Genomic DNA, 26,885 nt, shown 5'->3' with positions numbered 1-26,885 from the left:
GGTGATTGTAAAAAAAAAATAAAAAATAAAAAATATATGAATAGATAAATATTACCATACAATAGCTTATTTTCCTACTGATCAGCCATAACATTTAAGCCACCTGCCTAATATTGTGCATGTCCACCTCGTGGTGCCAATACAGCTCACATCAAGGTATGGACTCCAGAAGACTTACAGTATGAAGGTCTCCTGTGGTATCTGGCACCAAGACATTACCAGTAGATCCTTTCATAAGTTGTGACGTGGGGCCTCCATGGATCGGACTTGTTTTTCCAGCATGTCTCAGAGATGATAGATTGGTCTGAGAATTTGGAGACCAAGGGGGTCACTTATTAAGACCAGCGTTTTATACGCCGGCTGTAATAATCCCTAGATCTGGCGGTGGCCCCACCTAAGTTATGAAGAGGCGTTTTGTGTATAGAGCTGTGGACATGGGTTGCTCGATGGCCCCTAGAACATCCAAAATACCCAGTCCCCATAGCTCTGTGTGCTTTTACTGTGTAAAAAAAAAAACAATTTGATACATATGCAAATTAACCTGAGATGAGTGCTGTCCCTGACTCATCTCACATACAGGACTCATAGCAGGTTAATTTGCATATGTATCAAATCGTTTTTGTTTTTTTTACACAGTAAAAGCACACAGAGCTATGGGGACTGGGTATTGCGGATGTGCTAGCGGCCATCTAGCAACCCATGTCCTCAGCTCTATACACAAAATCCCGGTGACAAGTTCCCTTTAATAAATACTTGGAATTGGACATATTAAATGTGATGGCTAAAGGGGGGGTGGTTAGACCCACAATTGTAAAACCTAATAAAATTGACCCTATGGGCGTTGCATGGCAGAGAATCCTTTAACCCTTTGAGGACCGACCAAGGGACGTATTTGTCCCATGTTTTTAATTGCCTGTATCATCTGATTAAGAATTTTAAATACTTTTGGTTCGAGTCAAAATATTACTAGCTTTATTTATTGTTCAAATACATTCTTAAAGGGAAAAAAATAAAATAATTTTTATATTGATGATGGTAATCTTATGGTCCTCAAAGGGTTAACCAGCAAAGTGTCTGGGTCTTTGATTCTTTGGTCGACCGCATCCCCTGGCACATGGTGAGAACTTATTAACTAATTTGATTCCCACAGACAAGCGAGGTGTAGTGCCCTAGTTTGGGACTTGTCCTAAATTGAATTAACACCTGCCCTCGCGCCATGCCCACTTTTTTAGACTTGGCATGAGCAGGGAAAAGTCGCACAACTAACCGTTGAGCCGTAATCTGCACCTGAAATACGCCTAATATAGGCGTATTTCAAGATAATAAATGACTCCCTAAGGGCACAGCCACACAGAGTTTTTTGGACTAGGGTTCTGAGCCAGATCTGCTTGCAGGATTTTCAGACAGAGTCAGAAGTGGATCCAACAGGAAGGAGATGTATAAAACCTTTTATAATTTCGATTCCTTTTAAATAAACTTCTGCCTGCAGGATTTTTTTTGCCAAAACCAGATCTGCCTCAAAAACCTCATCCAAAAATACTCTGCGTGGCCGTACCCTAAGTCATCGCCATTAACTCTTTGTCATATTACTCAAGCCATTCTTGAACAAATTGTTGCAGCATAGCAGGGCACGTTATCCGGCTGAAAGAGTCTACTGCCATTAGGGAACACCACTGCCATGAAGTAACATCCACATGAATACCAGGACCCAAGGTGCAGAATATTGCTCCGAGCATCTCACTGTCTGCATCTGTCTGCCTTCTTCCACAGTGCATCCTGGTGCAATCTCTTTCCCAGGTAAACGATACACATGGAGCAGGCCGTCCACATCATGGAGAAGAAAATGTGGTTCTGCGGACTAGGCCACCTTCTGTCGTTGCTCCAAGTCCAGTTGTGATGCTCTCATACACATAGTAGGCATTTTGACAGAGGACAGGGACTAGCATGGGCACCCTAAATGGTCCGCCCATATGCAGCAAGCTACGATGCACTACGTGTCCTGACACCTACAGGTGAAACTCGAAAAAAATTTGAATATTGTGCAAAGTTCATTTATTTTAGTAATGCAACTTAAAAGATGAAACTAATATATGAGATAGACTTATTACATGCAAAGCGAGATATTTCAGGCCTTTGTTATAATTTGGATGATTATGGCTTACAGCTTATGAAACCCCAAAGTTACAATCTCAGGTACTCTTTACTCAGGGGGTATGGATTAATTAGCTGACTAGGGGGTGACACTTTGAGCCTAGAATATTGAACCTTTTCACTAAATTCTAATTTTAAGCTGCATTAATGCAATTCCTTTTAATTTGCATTACTGAAATAAATGGACTTTTGCACAATATTCAAATTTTTCGAGTTTCACCTGTACAGTATAATAGCCAGCATTTAAGGGTTTGCCTGGGATTTTAAAAATCGACGCTTGTCTTTAGTACTGGCGATCAATACCACAAGGCTTACAGTCCAACTCAGTACCAAGACCAATCAGCTGTTCGAAGATGAAGATAAAGATGTGCTGGGAATTGTAGTGCTGTCCCATTCACATGAACAGGTACACAACCCAGCGGTCATTACTATATATCCAGCATGCTGAGTGTACGGAGCACTGTAAAACATGTAGAGGCCATGGTGCTCACCAAAGTACCTTCAAACCGCTGATCATACACCCAACTAAACTAATAGTGATGACTTTGTCAGCAGTTTGTACAACAGTAGCTCCTATGTGTGGTCAGATCCTATGAGCTACTGTAGCGCTCACTCCCCATACATATCCATAGGCCCCGTTGCAGGATCACAGCTTGCCCTTTGCTGGATTACTCCGAGTAAGTATTGCCTACTGCATGCCAGGAACACCCCACATATTAAATAAGATCACTGAAGGAGGAAGCGGCTTCATGTAGGGGATTCAGACTCTTGTCAGAAAAGTCAAGAGTGCAGCCTAATGGGTTAGGTCTTAAAAACACCACCCTGAAAAACCTTACATTTTATTTATTTTTTGCCTCCATTTAAAGGGAACCTGTCACCAGTTTTACGGTGTCCTAACTAAGCTCCAGCTGATAATGAGTCCTGACTATTCATGAGCTCCTGACTCTCCCCGCCCACCTGCTGCTGAATGACAGTTTTTTTCCATATGAATCAGCAGCAGGTGGGCAGGGGAGTGGCTATAGCTCTGAATTAAAAAAACCGCTGGACTCCAATCAGCTCATTTGCATGCGGCATCTTTGTGTGTATATTATGAGTTAACCATCTGTCACACCAGTAAGTGAATACATCTAAGGGACTTTTTAGTAGTTAATGATTGTATATAATTAGTTAGATTATAATCAAATATCCACATGACAGGTTCCCTTTAAGTAGCTCTATAATTCTTTGCAGATTCATATCTGCTGGGGGTCGGGGTGATCACAAAAAAGGGGACTTTGTGTTCTCCTGTTTGAACTTTATGGGACTGCTGGAGATAGCTGGGCCCTTTGCACTTTTTCCAGCAGTCCCAAAGAGTTGAATGGAGCAGCAGTGCAGATGCATGAACGCCACTCCATTCAAAAGTGGAAACACAGAGTCTTGGTCTTGTGATCGGCAGTGGCCCCAGGAGTCCTGCGGATTGGGGATAAGTGTTTTTTATGGGACAACCCCCCACCGGATGGGCTATCAATATCGGAACGGAGGGGTACCGACTCTTGGCAATCCCAATCAGCTGTTTGAACGGGCCCTACCGCATCGCGTTCGTTGTTCACCAGGCAATTCATTCACGACATGACTGCAAGAGGCTTGAACATATTAAAATTACCAGCCCCTTGGGGTAACGTGATGGCTGACATAAAGACACCAACAGAGTACTAGGTCACACGATGGGTGTCAGCAATATTGTATACAGCGTATAGCAGCCCATGTGTCTAAAGGATGACACCAAGATGTAGGTTTGAGGTGCGCAGTAAAGCTGCAAGTCTCGCCACAGAAGTAATAGGTGTGAACTATTGCACGGCAAATGCAGAGTACCATTGTGAGAAGATGTATAAAAGTACTATGAAGATATTTTTATTTTGGGCAGCGAGAAAACCACTTGTGGTTACACACTATTTAAAAATGTACCCATTATGATCATGGTTCATGACCTGTTCAAGCAAGAAAACGTGCTACGCCGCAACTGTAGTTCAATTCCTACCAAAGACATCAAAAAGGCTGGGAATTTCAGTATGCAGCCTGGGTCTATGCACTCTGCACCCGCTCCACTGTCTTTTATTCCACAGGTAATACTGGGTTCATTAGGCTCCCCTCACACGTCCGCAATTTTGTTCCACATTATGCGGAACGGAATTGTGGACCCATTAATTTCTATGAGACGGCACTATGTGCTGCCCGGTTCCCGAAAAAATTAGAACATGTCCTATTCTTGTCCGCAACTGCATTTTATATTATAGTGCCGGCGGTGTGCGGTCCACAAAATGCGGAACGCACATTGCCGGTGTCCGTGTTTTGTGGATCCGCAAAACACATACGGACGTGTGAATGGACCCTTAGAAGTACATGGATCTCCATATCGACATGGTCTACAAAAAGGCGAGTGGAATCCAAGCAGCAGCAAATTTTTCGGACTGTTGTGCCCTTTTCAACTGCTAAAAATACGAGCACATGTTTATTATTACAGATATTAATATTTCCAAGTATAATATTGAAATGAAAACTATGACACTACCCAAGGGAATGCTCTCTGACGCTTGTCGTAGGGCTGCTGTAATTTATCAAGAGCTGAAGCATTTAACCTCAGCATCACCCGTGTCAGACAAGACAAGACTACGCAAACCACTGGCAGATTACCTGGGCTCACAGTCAGCTGAAAGTAATGCAGCTTGTTGGGGTCAGAGAAATTCACTTTGCAGGTGCCTAAAAAGATAAAAATTTACATAATTCATACAGGAGGTGTCATATAATAATTACAGTGAGGAACAGAAGTATTTGAACACCCTGCGATTTTGCAAGTTCTCTCTCTTAGAAATCGTGGAGGGGTCTGAAATTCACAAAATAAAAAAATAAAAAAATCAGGAAATCACATTGTATGATTTTAAAAGAATTTATTTGTACCAAATATTTAACACGGATTTTCTCAGGTGTTTAACTACTTCTTATGTTCAGCAGTGCAAGACAAATACATTCTTTAAAAATCATACAATGTGATTTCCTAAATTTATTATTATTATTTTTTTTTATTCTGTCTCTCAGAGTGGGAATGCACCTACAATGTGACTTTCAGACCCTCCATGATTTCTAAGTGGGAGAACTTGCAAAATCGCAGGGTGTTCAAATACTTCTGTTCCTCACTGTACATGTGCAGCAAACATTACTTGCTCAGATTTTATACAAATCACATGTGAGTACTACATGAATAAATTCACTGCAGGGATGCCAACATCTTTCCACAGATAATAATGTGTACGAAAATAAAGGATAAACCTAAGGGTGTTATTCAGTTTTAAACTGGATATTACACTGAACCATAGAAGTCAATAGGGCCATGCACCCATTGTTTTCTTCATGGAATCGAGTGCCTGATCTGAGAGTCAAAATGGCACTCAGCACTTCGTTAATGCGTGCCGCTTTTGCCTAGGTCTACATATCAAAATCACTAGAACTGGAGAGACCGAAACCTGGCTTAAAAATTAGAAATTTAGAAATTTAGAAAAAGCAACAACTTACAAAAACACATGGCCTTGAAAAGCAGATAAAAAAAAAAAAAAAAAACTGTATGTTTACTGAAAGCATATAACAAAGAAACTACAGGTATCCTGACTACGTGGTGACAAACAGGAATTAAAAAACCAAAAAAAACATAGAATCTTATGTTTATGCATAAAACTAACAGCCTAGTAAAGGCTTAGGGTACTTTCACACTTGCGTTGTTTGATTCCGGCAGGCAGTTCCGTTGCCTGAACTGCCTGCCTGATCAGGCAAACTGTATGCAAACGCATGTAATTTTTTCTGACTGATCAGGATCCTGATCAGTCTGAAAAATGCCTGATCAGTCAGAAAAATGCATTACAATACCGGATCCGTTTTTCCGGTGTCATCAGGCAAAACGGATCCGGTATTGATTTTTTTCCTCATTTTTAAAGGTCTGCGCATGTGCAGACCTGAAGGAAGGATCCGGCATTTTGAATGCCGGATCCGGCACTAATACATTCCTATGGAAAAAAATGCATTCAGGCAGTTTTTTTCGCCAGAGATGAAACCGTAGCATGCTACGGTTTTATCTTTTGCCTGATCAGTCAAAATGACTGAACTGAAGACATCCTGATGCATCCTGAACGGATTGCTCTCCATTCAGAATGCATGGGGATATGCCTTATCAGTTCTTCTCCGGTATAGAGCCCCTGTGACTGAACTCTATGCCGGAAAAGAAAAACGCTAATGTGAAAGTAGCCTAACACACAGAAACAATGTTAAACAAAGAGCACAAAGTTCATACATACCACTAAGCATCTGCATCAACAGCTTGCACTATTTAGGCCCCTTTCACATGGGCGAGAATTCCGCGCAGGTGCAATGCCTGAAGTGAACGCATTGCACTCGCACTGAATCCGGACCCATTCACTTCAGATGAGCGGTGATTTCCACACATCACTTGTGCGTTGCGTGAAAATCGCAGCATGTTCTATATTCTGCGTTTTTCACACAACGCAGGCCCCATAGAAGTGATCGGGTCTGCGTTAAAAAATCGCAAGCATCCGCAAGCAAGTGCGGATGCGGTGCAATTTTCACGCATGGTTGCTAGGAGACGATCGGAATGAGCAACCCCATTAAAGTCTAAACACTATTATTTTCCCTTATAACATGGTATAAGAGTACAGAATGCTTACTAAAATGTGGCTTCAGGGTTAAAAAATAAAAAAAATTAACTCACCTCATCCTGTTGTTCGTGCAGCCGGCATAGTCCATCTTCTTTCAGGACCTGCAAAAGGACCTTTGATGACGTAAGCGGTGACGTCAGCGCAGGTCCTGCAGAATGAAGATAGAAGGATCTATCAAAAGGTCATCAAAAAGGTCCTTTTGCAGGTCCTGAAAAAAGAAAGAAGACTATGTCGGCTGCACGAACAAGAGGATGAGGTGAGTTTTTATTTGTTTGTTTTTTAACCCCTCAAGCCACATTATAATAAGCATTCTGTTATGTTATAAGGGAAAATAATAAAATGTACGGAACACCTAACCCAAACTTCAGTGAAGAAGTCCGGGTTCGGGTATGGGTACCACATTCAGTTTTTTTATCACGTGCGTGCAAAACGCATTGCACCCGCTTGATAAAAACTGAACACCACAATTAAAATTGACTGAAATTGCGTGCACACTCGCGCGGGTTTCCCGCAATGCACACGCGACGCATCCGGAGCAAATCTGGTACGCCCGTGTGAAAGAAGCCTTAGCCTTCATCCACAAAAGTGACAGAAATATGACGTGCCCACCCACATCTACTATGCTGCCAAAATTTCAAAACGTAACCATAATACAGTGCAAGGGCAGACTGGGGACTTAGACCTCTTGCACACGACCGTATGCCCTCCGAGACATACATTCCATGAGCGGGCCATATGTCCCGGAGCGGCATTGATCGTGCGCACTGGAGTACACAGCATCACAGATTACAATGATGCTGTGGACGTCGGGCGACCCACGGGGCTATTGTCCCGCATTTATATGATCTTATGAGTGCGGGGCAATAGCCCTGCGGGCGGCCCGACGTGCACAGCCTCATTGTAATCTATGATGGTGTGTGCTCCCATGCACACAATCAATTCTGTATGTCTCAGAGGGCATATGGTCTTGTGCAATAGGCCTTAAAGTGGAGAAAAAACTGGTCCAAATTGACAGAAGGAAGGCAACACAAGTAGAAGGGGCCAACAGAAGTAAGGCCAAGTTCACGCTTCAGTTATTTCCATCAGTTAGGGCTCATTCAGCCGACCGCAAAAATGCGCACCGTGTGCGGACCCATTCATTTCAATAGGGCCGCAAAAGATGTGGACAGCACACCGTGCCAGTCGGTCAAAAACACAAAAAACAGGTGCAGATCTTTCCATTACACCTGATCTCGAAGCTTAACTACTGGTTTTGGATCACAATAACTGATGAAAATACCTGAAGTGTGAACTGGACCTAAGCACCAAATACAAGATTGAGGGTCTGATGAAAAATATTTTTCTCCTCTAGAACCTAGGTGTGTCTTATAGAGCAAGGATTACAGTACATAACTTTATAATACTGTTTTTAAAAGATTACTGGCTTCTCTGTAGTTGGCTATAGCCGGCAGTCCCAATGCACATGCTCGACCTGCCATTCCATTCATATCAGGTGTCCCATGGGGTACAGGACCCCTTTCAAATGATCAAGGGGTCCCAGCGGTCAGACCCCACCCGTTTTAATAGTAATCCCCAATCTTGTGGATACAGGATCACTTGAAATAACCAGAAGATGAAACAGAAGCAGTAAGGGGGCATTTTTGCCAGCAATGGCTATTCCCAAAAAGGGGCTTTCAAATAAATAATAATAATAATAATAATAATAAATAATAATAACACGTGAAGTAGTAGTAAAAGAAAACCAAATAAGCCGACAAGTTTACTTACATGGCAGGTTGGCTTCAAGTTCTGCTACCTCTGTAAAGAAATGAAAGAACTGGTGAGGCAGAGATATAGACTATCCTAGGATCTTTATATTCATGTAGAAGTTGCAAACTATCATTTGTTCCATATCTTTCTTGTGACAGATTTTCTTGCAATATAAGAAAAATTGCAATAATAATTAAATAGTCATGTGATTTGGCCGCTAGAGCAAAACCTTACCACAGACGACCTGTTTACATACGGGCTTGCAACCTTACAAGAGTGAGCGCTGCATCCAGTGCGTCATCGGCATCTACAAGAGTGTCCACCATTACCTTAACTTGAATTTGGCTAATGGGGTTACCCCACGGAAATCATCACGAAGATACAGAATCGGTGATAAGTAAAGGATTGTGAGGGGTCCGATTGCTGGGATCCCCACAATGGCATGGAGGGGGTTATATCTGCAGTTTGAAGCAGACTGTCAGCTGTATGTTGGCCAACTCTGCCACACACAGCGCCCACCTGACGCTGCCACACACAGCGCCCACCTGACGCTGCCACACACAGCGCCCACCTGACGCTGCCACACACAGCGCCCACCTGATGCTGCCACACACAGCGCCCACCTGACGCTACTATATACATATTACATACACAGCTCTACCACATGCACATTACACAGATAGTTTACTATATACACATTGCACACACGGCTCTGCTACATGTCCATTACACGGATAGAACTACTGTGCGCACATGACACACAGAAAACTGTACAATAGACTGGTTACACCTACATAGCCCTGCTTTATACAAACCTTCCATACATAAAGTACCTCTACATTCTCCACCAGCACAGTCCTATGTGTTAGGGGCCAGTGTTCCCCTAACTTCTCCCACAAACATGGCTGATCACATGACTGACATCACCACAGGTCCTGTAACCACAATGCAGTGTTTAGTCCAGACTCTAGAGCTGCTCCTGGTGAGCGAGCTGTGGGAGAGGGGGTGGGGCTTATCGGGAGGGGGCAGGGCTTCTCAGGTGCTGGATCTGGCAGCTTCTAATACAAGGCTCCTGACTGGAGAAATAATTTTCTCCACAAAATAAAGAAGTGTAAAGTTTTTTTACAAAGATGTCCATAACATTTGAAGACAGGGCGATTTATTTTTTATTTTTTTCATTTTTGTGTTTTACTCCTAGCCCTCCCAATGTGATAATTACTTATTTTCTCATTTACATAGCCATATGAGGGTTTGTTTTTTGCGGGACAAGTTGTACTATCTAATGACAACATTTAGGCCCTTTTCACACGGGCGGGAACGCATTGCACCCGCACTGAATCCGGACCCATTCACTTCAATAGGGCAGTGCAGATGAGCGGCGTTTTTCACGCATCACTTGTGCGTTGCGTGAAAATCGCAGCATGTTCTAGAAATGAATGGGGTTGAGTGAAATTCGCAAGCATCCACAAGCAAGTGCGGATGTGGTGCGATTTTCACGCATGGTTGTAGGAGATGATAGGGATGAGCAACCCCGGACCCCATTATAGTAAATTCACTGTATTATTTTTCCTTATTACATGGTTATAAGGGAATATAATAGCATTCTTAATACAGAATGCTTACTAAAATGTTGATTGAGGGGTTAAAAAATAAAAAAAATTAACTCACCTTATCCACTTGATCGCGCAGCCGGCATAGTCTTCTTTCTTCTTCTTTCAGGACCTGCAAAAGGACGTTTGATGACTGAATCGCGCTCACCATGTGGTAAATGTGTGGTGACGATCCTTCTATCTTCTATCATTCTGTATTAGGCCTCCTGCACACGACCGTTGTGTGCACCCGTGGCCGTTGTGCCGTTTTTTTTCGCGGACCCATTGACTTTCAATGGGTTTGTGGAAAAATCGGAAAATGCACCGTTTTGCAGCCGCATCCGTGATCCGTGTTTCCTGGCCGTGAAAAAAATATTATTTTAATATAATACTATTTTTTTCACGGCCAACGGTTCACGGACCCATTCAAGTCAATGGGTCCGTGAAAGAACACGGATGCACACAAGATTGGCATCCGTGTCCGTGATCCGTGGCCGTAGGTTACTTTTTATACAGACGGATCCGAAGATCCGTCTGCATAAAAGCTTTTTCATAGCTGAGTTTTCACTTCGTGAAAACTCAGAACCGACAGTATATTCTAACACAGAGGCGTCCCCATGGTGATGGGGACGCTTCAGGTTAGAATATACTAAAAGAACTGTGTACATGACTGCCCCCTGCTGCCTGGCAGGTGCTGCCAGGCAGCAGGGGGCAGCCCCCCCCCCCCCTGTAGTTAACACATTGGTGGCCAGTGCGGCCGCCCCCCCCCCCCTCCATCCCCTGTAGTTAACTCGTTGGTGGCCAGTGGGCCCCCCTCCCACCCCTGTAGTTAACTCGTTGATGGCCAGTGGGCCCCCCTCCCTCCCCTGTAGTTAACTCGTTGGTGGCCAGTGCGGCCGGCCCCCCTCCCTCCCCTGTAGTTAACTCGTTGATGGCCAGTGGGCCCTCTCCCCTCCCTCCCCCTCCTAATTAAAATCTCCCCCCCTATCATTGGTGGCAGCGGAGAGTACCGATCGGAGTCCCAGTTTAATCGCTGGGGCTCCGATCGGTAACCATGGCAACCAGGACACTACTGCTGTCCCGGTTGCCATGGTTACTTAGCAATTTGTAGAACCATTATACTTACCTGCGAGCTGCGATGTCTGCGTCCGGCCGGGAGCTCCTCCTACTGGTAAGTGACAGGTCATGTGTGACGGGTCATGACAGGTCATGAGTGACGTCACCACAGGTCCTTTACCCAGGTCCTGAAGAAAGAATACAGAAGGAGATGCCGGACTGCGCTATCAAGTGGACTAAGGTGAGTTAAATTATTTTTAATTTTTTTTAACCTCTCCAGTGCTATTGTACTTTGCATTCTGTATTCAGAATGCTATTATTTTCCCTTATAACCATGTTATAAGGGGAAATAATACAATCTACAGAACACCGATCCCAAGCCCGAACTTCTGTGAAGAAGTTCGGGTTTGGGTACCAAACATGCGTGATTTTTCTCACGCGAGTGCAAAACGCATTACAATGTTTTGCACTCGCGCGGAAAAATCGCGGGTGTTCCCGCAACGCACCCGCACATTTTCCCGCAACGCCCGTGTGAAAGGGGCCTTAGTGTCTCCATATTCTGAGAGCCATAGATTTTTTTTTATTTTTTGGGCAATTGTCTTAGGTAGGAACTCATTATTTGAGGGATGAGGAAAGTTTGATTGGTACTATTTTAGGGGGCATACGCCTTTTTGATTGCTTGGTGTTGCACTTTCTGTGATGTTAAGGTGACAAAAAAAAAAATTGTTGTTTTAGCACAGTTTTTATTTTATTTTTTTCTATGGCGTTCAGGTGAGGGGGTGGATCATGTAATATTTTTATAGAACCGGTCGTTACGGACGCGGCAATACCCAATATGTCTGTTTTTCCTTTTTTTTCACAATTTTATGTGTTTTATTTGGGGAATTTTTATTTTTTGTTTACTTGAAACTTAATTTTATTTTTTATAATGAAAAACACTTTTTTTTACTTTTTATTTTTGTCCCACTATGGGACTTCAACTTCTGGGGTCTGATTCCCTCTGCAATGATGTTGCATGATCAAGATGTTTACTCCAACACACGCGCAATATAGGAGATCATTGTAGGTAAAGGATTTGCTTATGTGCCTGTGACAGACGCCTCTATAACTGCACAGCAGTGCTTGAAAGTGTGGGAATTCTCGAATTTTTTTGCATAAATTTAAACAAACTAGATTAGATTTTCACACAAGTCCTAACAGTAGATTAAAGATACCCAAAGCAAACAAATTTATTAAGGAAAATGATCCACTATCACATGACCGTGAGTGGCAAAAGTATGTGAATCTTTGCTCTCGGTATATGGTGCGACCCCCGTGTGCAGTGTTATGAACAGTCGGTGTGGAACCACTGCGCTAACTAACCAGTTTGACTTTGGGCTAGTCCTAAGGCCTCTTTCACACAGGCGTTCTGGATTTGCTCCGGATGAGTCGCATGTGCATTGCGGGAAAACCGCACAAGTAGGCACGCAATTGCAGTCTGCGTTCCGATGTTCAGTTTATTTCACGCGAGTGCAATGCGTTTTGCACACGCGTGAGACTAAAAGTGAATGTGGTACCCAGACCCGAACCTCTTCACTGAAGTTCAGGTTTGGGTTAGGTGTTCTATTCATTTTATTATTTTCCCCTATAACATGGTTATAAGGGAAAATAGCATTCCTAATACAGAATGCTTACTAAAATGTTGCTTGAGGGGTTAAAAAATAATAATAATAATAATAATAATAATAATAATAATAATAATTAACTCACCCCATATACTTGTTCGCGCAGCCGACATAGTCTTCTTTCTTCATCTTTCAGGACCTGCGCTGACGTCACTGACATCACGTGGTGAGCGCGATGACGTCAAAAGGTCCTTTTGCAGGTCCTGAAAGATGAAGAAAGAAGACGATGCCGGCTGCGCGAACAACAGGATGAGGCGAGTTAATTTTAGCAACATTTTAGTAAGCATTCTGTATTAAGAATGCTACTACTTTCCTTTATAACCATGTTATAAGGGAAAATAATACAGTAAATTGACTTATCAATTTACTAACATCATCTCCTACCAACCATGCATGAAAATCGCAATGCATCTGCACTTGCTTGCGGATGCTATGCGATTTTCACGCAACCCCATTCATTTCTATGGGGTCTGCATTGCGTAAAAAACGCAGAATATAGAACATGCTGCGATTTTCACACAACGCACAAGTGATGCGCGAAAATCACTGCTCATCTGCAAAGCCCATTGAAGTGAATGGGTCTGGATTCAGTGCGGGTGCAATGCGTTCACCTCACACATTGCACCCGCGCGGAATTCTCGCCCGTGTGAAAGGGACCTAATGGTGTTATCTCGGTAGGGTATCTTCAGTATTCACCCTTTAAACCCTATACAGGGATCTAGTCTTCGCTGTAGGGGAGCCACCAGGCCGCTATTTCTTGGAATAGTTCTGGTGTAGTTGACAGCTGACCCACAAAGATCAGACACAATGGTGTCAGGCACCAAGGAGTCAGGCAATGCTCTTCATCAGGGAACAGGCAGAATCAGGATCAGCAGCTTTTGTGCAACTCTGTAAAATAAGTCTAAGGTCAAGGCAGTCGGCAAGGGTCAGTACTCTGGCCCCCATATGACATCACAGAAAATTGTCGCATAGTCTCCCAACCCTGGATGTTGCATATGAAAGAACAGGGGAAGTATGTCCAGATGCAGAAGATGAGTGGCCACAATCACATTCACTTCTTTTACCAGCTGTGCCCTGAGGATGGGACACTGAAGGCAGGAACTGTTTCTACCGTGCCAACGCCGAACACTTGATGTGGAGTCTGCGCACAGGATGGGAGAGCCTATGAAGCCGTTTTCTATGATGTCACATATAGGGGTCATAGTTACAAAAACAGTGCAGAGGCACTTTTCACAGGGGCACCAGAAACAGCACAGGAAAAGGAACACGGACAGATGTTGATGAAGACGACTTGTGCAGTGACAGAAATACTATAAGTAACCCAAGAATAAAGCAAAATGGCCAACTCCTTTAGGCTACTTTCACACTGTCGTTTTGGTTTCCGTTTGTGAGATCCGTTCAGGGCTCCCACAAGCGGTCCAAAACGGATCAGTTTTGCCCTAATGCATCCTGAAAGGAAAAGGATCCGCTCAGAATGCATCAGTTTGCCTCCGATCAGTTTCTATTCTAATGCTTGCAGAATTTTGCTGTCCGCCTGACGAAGCGGAGCCAAACGGATCCGTCCCGTCACACAATGTAAGTCAATGGGGACGGATTAGTTTTCTCTGACACAATAGAAAACGGATCCGTCCCCCATTGACTTTCACTGGTGTTCAAGACGGATCCGTCATGGCTATAGAAGACATAATACAACCTGATCCGTTCATAACGGATGCGTGCGGTTGTATTATTGTAACAGAAGCGTTTTTGCAGATCCATGACGGAGCCGCAAAAAAACGCTAGTGTGAAAGTAGCCTTAAATGAATAAATTACTAGCCTTACGGAATCGTTTCCAACAAACCTACAGTTTATCACTCTGCTCAGCTCCTCCTGCTCTGCAACATGCTGCCTGCAGATTGCACTGAATTTCGTGGACAGGTTCTCTTTAAGAATTCTGAATAAGCCAAGCCTTAATATCTTTTAATTGGCACACATACGGATAGAAATACATTTTCATGATATTAATGTTTTATGAGTTTTTCATTATTTATGGGAGACTTGTTTCTGTTCCAGCATAACAAAGTCTAGAGAAATGGACTGGGGCCTTCAATTTATTGCATCTTCAGGGCTTGCTCTTATGCTTTTTAATCTGCACTATAAATTGAAGGTGAATATAGATACATTTGCACGGAGGACGGATGGAACAATAGAAGCATGCAATATTAAAAGAGCTGTACGCTGGGGACGGGGCTGGCGCATTGTGGGGTGCGCCATTCTGAGGAGGTGTGTATATAATTTATTGCAGACACGTAAAGTGGATACCTCTGAACGAGGTCAACCCACTCATACGAGTAAACTTGATCTGTGCGCCATTTAATTTTAAATTATTCAACTTTGTGCACACAAGGAAGGCTTAAAACATTTAGCATTGAAGACTATCTACTCATGAGATGGTCCCAAGGAAATCCAGATCCAAGAATAATGCAACACTGACCTACCAACCCACAATTCGAGGAGGAGCACAAAAAAGAAAAAAACTGTAACGTAACTATGTTACAACAAGAATGACCCTTTGTCCTCACGTGATATAGGCCACTACTAAAAGTGTCTGGCAGTGGCTCTTCCCATTACGAACACATGCATACCTGACTGAGCTGTGTGCGCATGTGTATGGGGGAGCAGGAGAGATGGCTGTTTGGATGACATCTATGTCATGTGTACGGTCAGCTTTAGGTGGAACTCTGCAGCAAGCATTCAATTCCACTGCGGCGCCACCACAGGCAAAATGAAGTATTAAAAAGAGTAGCCATTGAAACTAACAGGTGGCCTGTGTAAAGTACACAGTGAGGGTACTTTCACACTTGCGGCAGAGGATTCCGGCAATCCGGACGCAAACTGATGCATTTGTGAGACGGATCCGGATCCGGAGACGGATCTTGGGTTCTATGAAACAGGGAGACCACTTTAGGAAGAAAAGGCGGCTCTTCTCCCCTCCTTATACTAACATCTTGGAGGATAGGCTGAAAAGGCAGAAATCTCCCCTACGTGCCTGGCAGAGGTAATTGCCACCAAAAAGGCGGTTTTAAACGACAATTTTTTAATAGTCAAGTCCTGTATTGGTTTGAAAGGAGGCTCCATCATTCTAGTGAAAACCAGATTAAGATCCCACGGGGGAACTGAGGGTCTGATTTAAAAAAAATCTCCTAATCCATGGATGATTTGCAATTGGGAAATCAAAAAAAAGCAATACTTCTTAGAGATGAGAGGTTAAAAGGTTTTCTGATTCTGCCACCACTAGAAGATTATCTACCGTAAATAAGGGAAAACCAAAATGTCTCTTTCCCTTATGTGAGCCATAACCTCTGCCATCAACTCTGTAAAGAGCCTGGGGGCCTGAGATATTCCAAATGGAAGTGCTCTGTATTGTAGCTGATGGACATGGCCTTCCATAGAAACTGCCACCCCGAGATATTTTTGGTAATAGGCATCTTATGTCTATGGTGGCCATGACACAGTTTTTGAATAGATGTTTTATTGCGGACTGTATGGATTCCATTCTGAATTTTTTGTATCTTAGGAACTGATTTAAAGGGGTTCTGCAGTTTTTTTAAACTGATGATCTATCCTCTGAATTAGGCAATCTATAAAAAAATGAAACAAACAAATATTAACCCCAACATACACAAACCTAAATAACCTAACCGGCAGTACCTATACTAGACACAATATAATAAGACATAATCTTTCGGCCTATATACACATAAAAAAAAAAATATATATATACATCCACACAAAACATCACCAAAACATAAACACAATCCCCAACCAAGAAGAACTACTGCACCCCTTGTTTCTTCACCTGGCCCAAAATGCCAGAAAACAACCCCAAAGGACATACTTTTGCACCAAAGGAGACTAAATGCAGGGACCCCGCCGCATCCTGATACGCAAAAATATGGTGATCTGCGATGTACTCCCTGGGGCCACCTCTCAACAAAATATCCCCCTACCCGTAAGAACACCGAAATCCAGCAGTAGATCACTGTCCAACAGACGAAAAAACCATAGCGCCAACACAGTCCGGCATCTCCGTACAGAACAAACATGTAATCCCAGCAACAAGACCTCAGTCCGCCTCCTACACAAAAAATACCTATAGCGCCAACACAGTTCAACATCTCCTCAGAGAAGGAGCATTCAAACAAACAGCAGACCGCAGTCCGCCCCCTACAAAACCTTAAAATCATAGCGCCAACACAGTCCGGCATCTCCTCACAGCACACTGAGGAGTTAGGCGGGACGAACCTCCTCTCCCCCTCTGCCACTTTCTCCTCTTCCCCCACTCACCCCACGACCATTCCAGCAATCCACAGCTCCACCGAATCCTTATAACTACATGCATCTGGATCTCTGCCGAGCCACCGATCCCCCATACTTTACAGTGCCGGCAGCAGCTCTCAATACGTACGAAATACCGGATCAGTTTACCGGAATATGCCATACACCTGTGTAATAAGAAAAATCGGCAGCACATACTAATACCAATAAAAAGACATGTACACCATACAATCTAGCAACCAGCTGCTATCCAAATTAGCGCTCACAGTATCTTTAACATCAGCCAGAAAATGAGAGGCGTTCCTCCAAGTGACGACAGAAATGACGTCATACACATCTGCTCCCCGTCCAACCACTGGCCTGCGCGCCAAAATACCCTTCTTTTAAAAGACGATGTTTTAACATGTATGACATATGCTTTTATTGTCCTGACGAAGAGGGCTGGACGCCCTTGAAACGCGTTGACACAAAAAATAAACAAGCTATTTTATTTTCTAAAAAATATTTTATGAAAATCCGCATCCTGTTTCCAGCGCCGCAAAATAAGGGTTCCAAAAACCACTACCTTTTATCTCCTGAATAGATCATCAGCATTTGATCGGCGGGGGTCCGACACCCGGGACCCCCTCCGATCAGCTGTTTGAGAAGGCAGCAGTGCTGGCAGTAGTGCCGCTGCCTTCTTGCTGTTTACCGCTGGTCCAGTGACATCACGACTAGTATCACTGGCCTGGGCGGGGCTAAGCTCTGTTCACTTGAATGAAGCTTAGCCCCGCCCAGGCCAGTGATACTAGTCGTGACGTCACTGGGTCTGCGGTAAACAGCGAGAAGGCCGCTGCAGTACTGCCAGCGCTGCTATCTTCTCAAACAGCTGATCGGCAGGGGTCCCGAGTGTCGGACCCCCGCCGGTCAAATGCTGATGATCTATCCAGAGGATAGATCATCAGTTTAAAAAAACTGCAGAACCCCTTTAAATCAGTTCCTAAGATACAAAAAATTCACAATGGAATCTAGACGGAAACAGTCTTTTATAATACCAAGAATCCACGGGCTTGATGAGATTTTTTTCCCAAGCCAGAGAAAACAGAGAGAGTCTTCCCCCCATGGGACAGAAATAGTCATTGTTGACCAGCTTTGGACCCTGAAGAGGACTGAGAATCAAAGAGGAATCCCTAAAGCCCCTTTCACACAGGCGAGATTTCCGCGCGGGTGCAATGCGGTAGGTGAACGCATTGCACCCGCACTGAATCCGGACCCATTCATTTCAATGGGGCTGTTCAGATGAGCGATGATTTTCACGCATCACTTGTGGGTTGCTTGAAAATCGCAGCATGCTCTATATTCTGCGTTTTTCACGCAACGCAGGCCCCATAGAAGTGAATGGGGTTGCGTGAAAATCGCAAGCATCCGCAAGCAAGTGCGGATGCGGTGCGATTTTCACGCATGGTTGCTAGGTGACAGTCTATTCACTGTATTATTTTCCCTTATAACATGGTTATAAGGGAAAATAATAGCATTCTGAATACAGAATGCTTAGTAAAATAGCGCTGGAGGGGTTAAAAAAAATAAACAAATTAACTCACCTTCTCCTCTTGTTCGCGAAGTTCCCGGTATGATGAGTTGTGGGCTAAAGGACCTTTGGTGACGTCAGATCACATGCTCCAATCACATGGTACATCACCACGGTGATGGACCATGTGATTGGAGCATGTGATCTGACGTCACCAAAGGTCCTTTAGCCCATGATGGACCATGTGATTGGAGCATGTGATCTGACGTCACCAAAGGTCCTTTAGGTCCTTTAGCCCACAACTCATCATACCGGGAACTTCGCGAACAAGAGGAGAAGGTGAGTTAATTTGTTTATTTTTTTTTAACCCCTCCAGCGTTATTTTACTAAGCATTCTGTATTCAGAATGCTATTATTTTCCCTTATAACCATGTTATAAGGGAAAATAATACAATCTACACTACAACTAACCCAAACCTGAACTTCTGTGAAGAAGTTCGGGTCTGGGTACCACAGTCGGTTTTTTATCATGCGCGTGCAGAACACATTGCACCCGCGCGATAAAAACTGAACATCGGAACACAATCGCAGTCAAAACTGACTGCAATTGCATTCCTACTCGCGCGGGTTTGCCGCAACACACCGGGACGCATCCGGACACGCTCGTGTGAACCCAGCCTTATCCTTCCTATTTCCGTTTTCTTGTCGGAAATTTTGTTTTTTGTCTCTATTGAAAATCTTTTTTATTTCTACGAAAAAAAACTGTTGTCTTTTGGTAGGTCTGGAGACAGGAAACCCGTTTTTGTTATCAGATGCCTTCTCTAGAAGGTCATCCAAAACTGGTCCAAAGAGATAATCTCCCTGGCACGGAATAGAGCAGAGCTTATTCTTTGAACCCATGTCACCCGTGAATCCCTTAAGCTCTCCTTTCAGAATTAGATAGAGCCGCTGACCTTGCATTTAATTTTAATGCATCCGCAGAAGCATCCGAGATGAAGTCTACTGCTTTAAGGATGCTGGGGAACACTGCTAATAATTAGTCTCTGGAGGTTTTTTCTGGATATGGGACTCCAGTTCTTGTATCCATAGTTTTAACGACCTGCCAGTAGAAGTAGTGGCAATATTCGGTTTAAATGCCTGGGTAGAGGATTCCCATACTTTTTTGAGGTAGACTTCTGCTGGTCTATCCATAGGATCTTTTAAGGCACCAAGATCTTCAAATGGCAAAGCAGATTTTTTAGAGATCTTAGTAATTGAGGCATCCAATTTAGGAGGCAGGAGGACTCCGCCTCATCAAAGGGGTATTTTCTTTTCACATTTTTTGGAATAAAAAATTTCTTGTCAGGTTTTTTCCATTCTTTTTTTAATTAAAAATGTATGTTTTCATTTAATGGAAATACTTGATCTTTTGTGCCCCAGATCACCAAACATTATATCTTGGACCGATCTTTGTTCTCTAGATTCATCCACTTTCATAGTGGCTCTAATAGCCTTCAGCAGAGATTCTGTATCCTCAGGGGAAAATAAGGGTCTACCCGTGGTTTCTTCATCTGAAGACGAGTTTGAACTCTCTAGGATTTCTCCTTGCTCGTTCTCGTCTGAAGAATCTGAATCAGATACCATGGCAGAGTGACCCTGTTTGCCAGAGGCTGAGGAAGGTAGGCACTTAAACATTTTCATAGACTCAGGAACTTCAGTTTTGACAATATCGTTAATGCTCTGAAGCAGAGATGGGGATTCCTCTTCTACCACCTTATTGACACAATGCTCACATAATAACTTAGACCAGGAAGGGGCAAGTTTTTTCTTGCATACAGCACACTCTTTGCCTCTGGTCTTTGTGGTAGCTTTCCTAGAGCCCTCTTTGACACACTATAAAAATAAGAGAACAAGCCCCTATTAGAAACCTGACAGAGGAAATATAAAAGTTGGGGATTGACCCCCTTACCCCACCAGAAGTACCGGTCTGGCTTCATGACCTTCTTGGACATCTGCGCGCTGACTACTCTCATCCTCCATTATAGTAGACAGGGAGAGAGCATCTTCCATATGGGATCCACCGATGCTTGCAGGCTGGCTGGGCTCCTTCTAACCGCGCACTGAAGGGTAATATTTATACCATAGGTTGGGTCCCTGCCGATGCTCCCATGCGGCCTGAGTAGGAGAAATCCCTCCCCCACTTCCGGAACACCTACCGCGTGCGTTCCAAATACGGCTCATGCACAGGTTATGCGGAACAAGACTATCTTCCCGCCCCCTGCCTCTGTAAGTTGCCAGGCAGGACGGCAGGCAGAGAAAGGACCCGGACCTCCTGAACACCGCCAGGAAGATCCGGCGTGACAGCATCACCTCCCGGTAATGCTGAGACTGCCCAGGAACACCAGCCCGATATTGAATCCAGGACCCAGAAGGAGGACCCCAGACTTTGCAGGCAGCTCCTAGTGGAGACTTATGCTGCACCAGGTAACCCCTTTTATAAGTGTCTTCAGGGGCTCCTGCAGCCTAAAATTTGCTATCCACAAAATACCATCCTATCAATAGGGCAGGAAACAGGAACCCGGTGGTATAGGGGCAGTGCCCCTCCTTAAGAGCTCTCCACCAAAGTTCCTATTTCCTGTCCTGGATGGAGGCGGTCTCTCAAGGGTGCTGTCATGGGCGTAAGGGAAAAAAAAATTTTTTTATCACCATATTCTGACCCCTATAACATTTTTGTATGTACGGAGCTATGTGAGGGCTCATTTTTTGTGGGGTGATCTGTACTTTTCAGTGATACCATTATGAAGTGTATGTGACTTTTTGATCCCTTTTTATAAAAAAAATTCTTGGGGAGCTGAAGTGACAAAAATGGAGAACTGGCTGTTTTTATTTTTATTTCCTGTTAAACCATTTTCCGTATGGCATTAATAGTGTTATATTTTAATTCTATGGGCATTTTCGCACACGGCGATGCCCATGATGTTTATTGGTTAAGTATTTTTATTTTAAGGAAGGGGAGGCGATTTGAACTTTTATACTACAGTAACCTGCAGTACACACTGTCCAAACACGAGATTAGCTATCAGCACGAGTACAAATTTAAAACCTATCTACACACAGATATTGTTTTGCTGATGGAACGGCATCTTCAGGCGTATGCAGTGCTATACAGCGAACATATCAGAGCCAAATGACATCACCAGACAGGAATTACAGAATGCTTTACCACCCCTACGCCAAGCTTCTTTGAGGGGGTAAAGGCATTTGGGGTTCCCAAGGAGTGGAAACATTTTTTAGGGATTCCCTTGCAGTAAAACTGCCACATGTACAATTGGGGCCAACTCGCACAGCTATAGGTTTACTATAACTTATATCCCTTCTTGGCGCAGTGTCTGGATAGATTCTGCTAGAAACCATGGTGGGTATCCGCTTGTGGTTTAGCTCCATTCAATAGGGCTAAACCGCGAGTGGGTCCATGGAATTCAAGGTGAAACACCAGTGGCTCAGTGGTTAGCACTGATGCTTTGCAGCACTGCAGTCCTAGGTTCCAATCCGACCAAGGACAAAATATGCAAGAAGTTTTTATCTTCTCCCTGCGTTTGTGTGGGTTTCCTCTGGTTTCCTCCCACACTGCAAAGACATACTGATAGGAAACTTACATTGTGAGCCTCATTGGGACAGCCTGAGGCTAATGTCTGTAAAGCGCTGCAGAATATAGTAGCGCTATATAAGTGCATAAAAATAAATTTTAAAAAAGAGGAGGAACAGAAGTGCGGAAATTGGCTTGGGGCAACCAAGAACAGCATCACAATCGTAAAGTATTGATCTAAAAAAAAAATATGCACTTCATCCCCGCTGCTGACCAGAGGTCGCACTACTTTTTTTTCCAGAAGAGTAAAAATACGTTACGGTAATTAAAATACATGGAGCCTCTGTTGCAGATTCTGTTGAAAGACCAGACAAAAAATCCTCGCATGGAGCACTTTTTTGTCTGGTAAAAAGACAGGATCCCGAACGGAAACAGAACGGATCCCATCATGGTCAGCAGAGTCTGTTCAGCTTCTTCCCTGTGGGGTGACAGGAGAAGGGGGGAGCAGGGGGGGAAGCAGGGTCACTAGTGGGGTGACAGGAGGAGGGGGAGGAGCAGGGTCAATAGTGGGGTGACAGGAGGAGGGGGAAGGAGGCTTACTAGTGGGGTAACAGGAGGAGGGGGAGCAGAGAATTGGGAGACTGGACAAAACCATGATTGGGGGAGGGGGGAATCACTTACTTGAAGACTGACAGGCCAGGCTCCTTAGCTCTCTATTGGCCCTGTCATATTTGCCAGGGTCCTTGAGCAGCGCGCCCCGCTCTCCTTACTACAGCCACCCCCTGGAGCCAGCCCCTCCTCCTTCCCCTGCCTGACCCGACCTGTATCGCTCTGGCGCGCCAATACTCAACCAATAACAAAGCTCCTTGCTGTAAGAAGCTTTGTTATTGGTTATTCCAGGAACAGGAAGCATCGCCGTGCTGCCTGTGCCATTCACAGCGCGCCCTGCGCTGATGAATGTGAGGGGAAAGTCTAAGGCGTATTGGTACGCCTTAGACTTCTTCCAGGGAGTAAAATTGCTTGAACAAGCGTCATAGACACTTGTACAGGCGTTACTGCGACCTCTGCCAGTGACTGTCTGTCCACTGTCTCTAAAATCATGTCCGCTCTCTATCTGAAACTGAATCTTTAAAAATCTGAACTTCTTATATGTTCTCTCCATCTACTAACCTTCCTAAACCAGATATCTCCATCTCAGTGTGTGGCACTGTTTATGTTTCCGGCACCTCAAAAATATCTCTGGAATCTGCCGATTTCTCACTACGGAAACAAGAAAAACTCTCATCGTTGCCCTGATCCATTCCCACCTTGATTACTGTAACTCACTATTAATTGGCCTCCCCCTCACTAGACTATCCTTAATTCAGCAGCCAGGGTCACCTATCTGTCCAACCGCTACTCCAATGCCTTCGTCCTGTGTCAGTCATTGCACTGGTTGCCCATACAGTACAGAATTTAATTAAGGGCTCATGCACACAACCGCATGTATTTTGCTGTCTGCAAAAAACGGATCTGCAAAAAATACGGATGATGTCCGTGTGCATTCCATATTTTGCGGAACGGAACATCATCTGGCCCCTAATAGAACAGTACTATCCTTGTCCATAATGCGGACAATAATAGAACAAATGTAGTAATAGGAAAATGAGCGAGCACTCATACACTTGGCAACCAGATTGACATATGCAGAAAATATTTATTAAATCCCCATAAAATTTATAAGAACAATGTAGCAATAATATACAACATTACAGTCACATATATTGTGGTAGATATGATCGACACTATATTCATATGACTCAATAGTGTCGATAAATTCAATAATATATATATCACACCAAAAAACTTCAAGTATATGCTGTTATTTGGGAAAGAGGGGGTATTATCTTCTAGCGCTCTATCCCAATTTGGGAAACTGAATGTCACTGAAAATGTTGTAGGTGTATTCACTGGGAACGCAATATGTTCATAAAGTGTCCACAGGAATCCTGATAATGTGAAAAGTCTCTTATAGCATATCCTTTTAAGCTCGATATGAACTTTGGATTGAAGAAAACTTTAAATCGATATTTGGCTTACCGTCTAGCGTCTGCTGTCTCCCTATTGCTTCAATGGAGCTTTAAATATTTGCCGGCTTATTCAGTCGCTCCATACAGCAAGCTGGTTTAAATTTTGCAGGAGTTCCAAAGATCGCAGGAGTTACCACTCTGTTCCGCAATTTCCTTTGGTGCAGCTTTCGACGATAAGAATAGTTAATCCTTTACTGTAGAGATTTTCTTCTGTATGGCCATACAGTATTATAGGAGGCTTTTCAATGCAGGTACATCACTTGTTTCACCATACGTGTTACGGGTAGATTCACTCTCCCTTCCTCAGTGGTCAAGTGTCTGCCTGCTCTGCCTCCATTTTTATCCATTCCTTTAATTGCTTCCCAAATCTTGGACACCTGTTGTTCATGCTACTCCCAGTTTGCCAGGGAATCCTCCCACATAATCAGGGGATAATTCTATACAGCCTTGATTTTTTTAAATTTTTAAATTTTATTCTCTTGCAGTTTCTATGCGTTTTTTATGCGTTTTTTGGGCACACATGCGTTTTTTGGCCCAGATGTCCCAATTGGTGTGATATATCATTGTGTGAAATATAAACTTGATATCTGATTGCTAACACTTATAAAATGACTATTTATAATAAAATATTATTAAACAAATTTTCAAGATTAAAATATCAATATAAGAATAAAAACAATAAATAATAAATGTGAGGAATCTTGAAAGTTTCATAGGAATCCTAGAGTTTGATACAATTATTCGGCACTGGAGAGGCGGTGATTTTATCAGACAAATGTCTAGGATAGAATCCAGACGCATTTATGAATTTGGATCTCTACAACCGAAAGGCCTTAATTCGGAGTTGGAAATTTTTGGATTTATGTAGGTTGGGTTTCTATACCCACCCTTCTTTCTCTATCAAATCCGAATAATTGTATCAAACTCTCGGATTCCTATGAAACTTTCAAGATTCCTCCCATTTATTATTTTATATTCTTATATTGATATTTTAATCTTGAAAATTTGTTTAATAATATTTTATTATAAATAGTCATTTTATAAGCGTTAGCAATCAGATATCAAGTTTATATTTCACACAATGATATATCACACCAATTGGGACATCTGGGCCAAAAAACGCATGTGCCCCCAAAAAAATGCATAAAAAACGCATGGAAACTGCAAGAGAAAAAAATAAAAATAAATCAAGGCTGTATAGAATTATCCCCTGATTATGTGGGAGGATTCCCTGGCCAACTGGGAGTAGCATGAACAACAGGTGTCCAAGATTTGGGAAGCAATTAAAGGAATGGATAAAAATGGAGGCAGAGCAGGCAGACACTTGACCACTGAGGAAGGGAGAGTGAATCTACCCGTAACACGTATGGTGAAACAAGTGATGTACCTGCATTGAAAAGCCTCCGATAATACTGTATGGCCATACAGAAGAAAATCTCTACAGTAAAGGATTAACTATTCTTATCGTCGAAAGCTGCACCAAAGGAAATTGCGGAACAGAGTGGCAACTCCCGCGATCTTTGGAACTCCCGCGAAATTTAAACCAGCTTTCTGTATGGAGCGACTGAATAAGCCGGCAAATATTTAAAGCTCCATTGAAGCAATAGGGAGACAGCAGACGCTAGACGGTAAGCCAAATATCGATTTAAAGTTTTCTTCAATCCAAAGCTCATATCGACCTTAAAAGGATATGCTATAAGAGACTTTTCACATTATCAGGATTCCTGTGGACACTTTATGAACATATTGCGCTCCCAGTGAATACACCTACAACATTCAGTTTCCCAAATTGGGATAGAGCGCTAGAAGATAATACCCCCTTTCCCAAATAACAGCATATACTTGAAGTTTTTTGGTGTGATATATATTATTGAATTTATCGACACTATTGAGCCATATGAATATAGTGTCGATCATATCTAGCACAATATATGTGACTGTAATGTTGTATATTATTGCTACATTGTTCTTATAAATTTTATTACTTGTATTTTATGGGGATTTAATAAATATTTTCTGCATATGTCAATCTGGCTGCCAAGTGTATGAGTGCTCGCTCATTTTCCTATTACTACATTTGCCTTTAAGAGAGGGTGGGGTGATTCCCTCTATATGAGCTTGCAGCACCATACCTTAACTACCTGCTAGTGAGCCACCACAACCTACCACTATTTTTTAATAATAGAACAAGTTTTATTTTTTTGCTTAATGGACACATGGACATACGGAAACAAAATGCACACGGAGTAAACTTTTTTTGCGGACCCATTGAAATGAATAGTTCCTCATGCGGTGCGCAAAAAAAAAAAAAAAAACCAGAAAGGAGACAGAAATAAAATACGTTCATGTGCATGAGCCCTTAAACTGCTTTTTCTCACCCACAAAGCTCTGCACAGTGCTGCACTACCTTACATCTCTTCCATCATCTCTGTCTACCACACTACCCGTGCTCTGCACTCTGCAAACGACTTACATTCACAATAACACAAACCTCTCCTTCCCGGCTTCAAGACTTCTCCCG

The 26,885-nt window shown here is 43.2% G+C and overlaps 1 protein-coding gene across 2 annotated transcripts in view; it reads right to left on the bottom strand.

The window, feature by feature from the left end:
- The window catches only part of UBE2F (ubiquitin conjugating enzyme E2 F (putative)), a 279,007-nt gene that overhangs the window by 242,891 nt on the left and 9,231 nt on the right, over positions 1-26,885 (bottom strand). For both annotated transcript variants that reach the window (XM_040441854.1, XM_040441853.1), the window contains exons 3-4: positions 8,616-8,645; positions 4,822-4,887 (exon numbers count right to left, since the gene is read on the bottom strand). In XM_040441854.1, the coding sequence (XP_040297788.1) occupies positions 4,822-4,887; positions 8,616-8,645 (96 nt within the window). The remainder of the gene's footprint in view (positions 1-4,821; positions 4,888-8,615; positions 8,646-26,885) is intronic.

This window comes from Bufo bufo, chromosome 7, assembly GCF_905171765.1.
Source record: "Bufo bufo chromosome 7, aBufBuf1.1, whole genome shotgun sequence".
Taxonomy (NCBI): Eukaryota; Metazoa; Chordata; class Amphibia; order Anura; family Bufonidae; genus Bufo; species Bufo bufo.
Note: the sequence above shows the minus strand (reverse complement) of the source record. Positions and strands in the feature narration are given on the sequence as shown.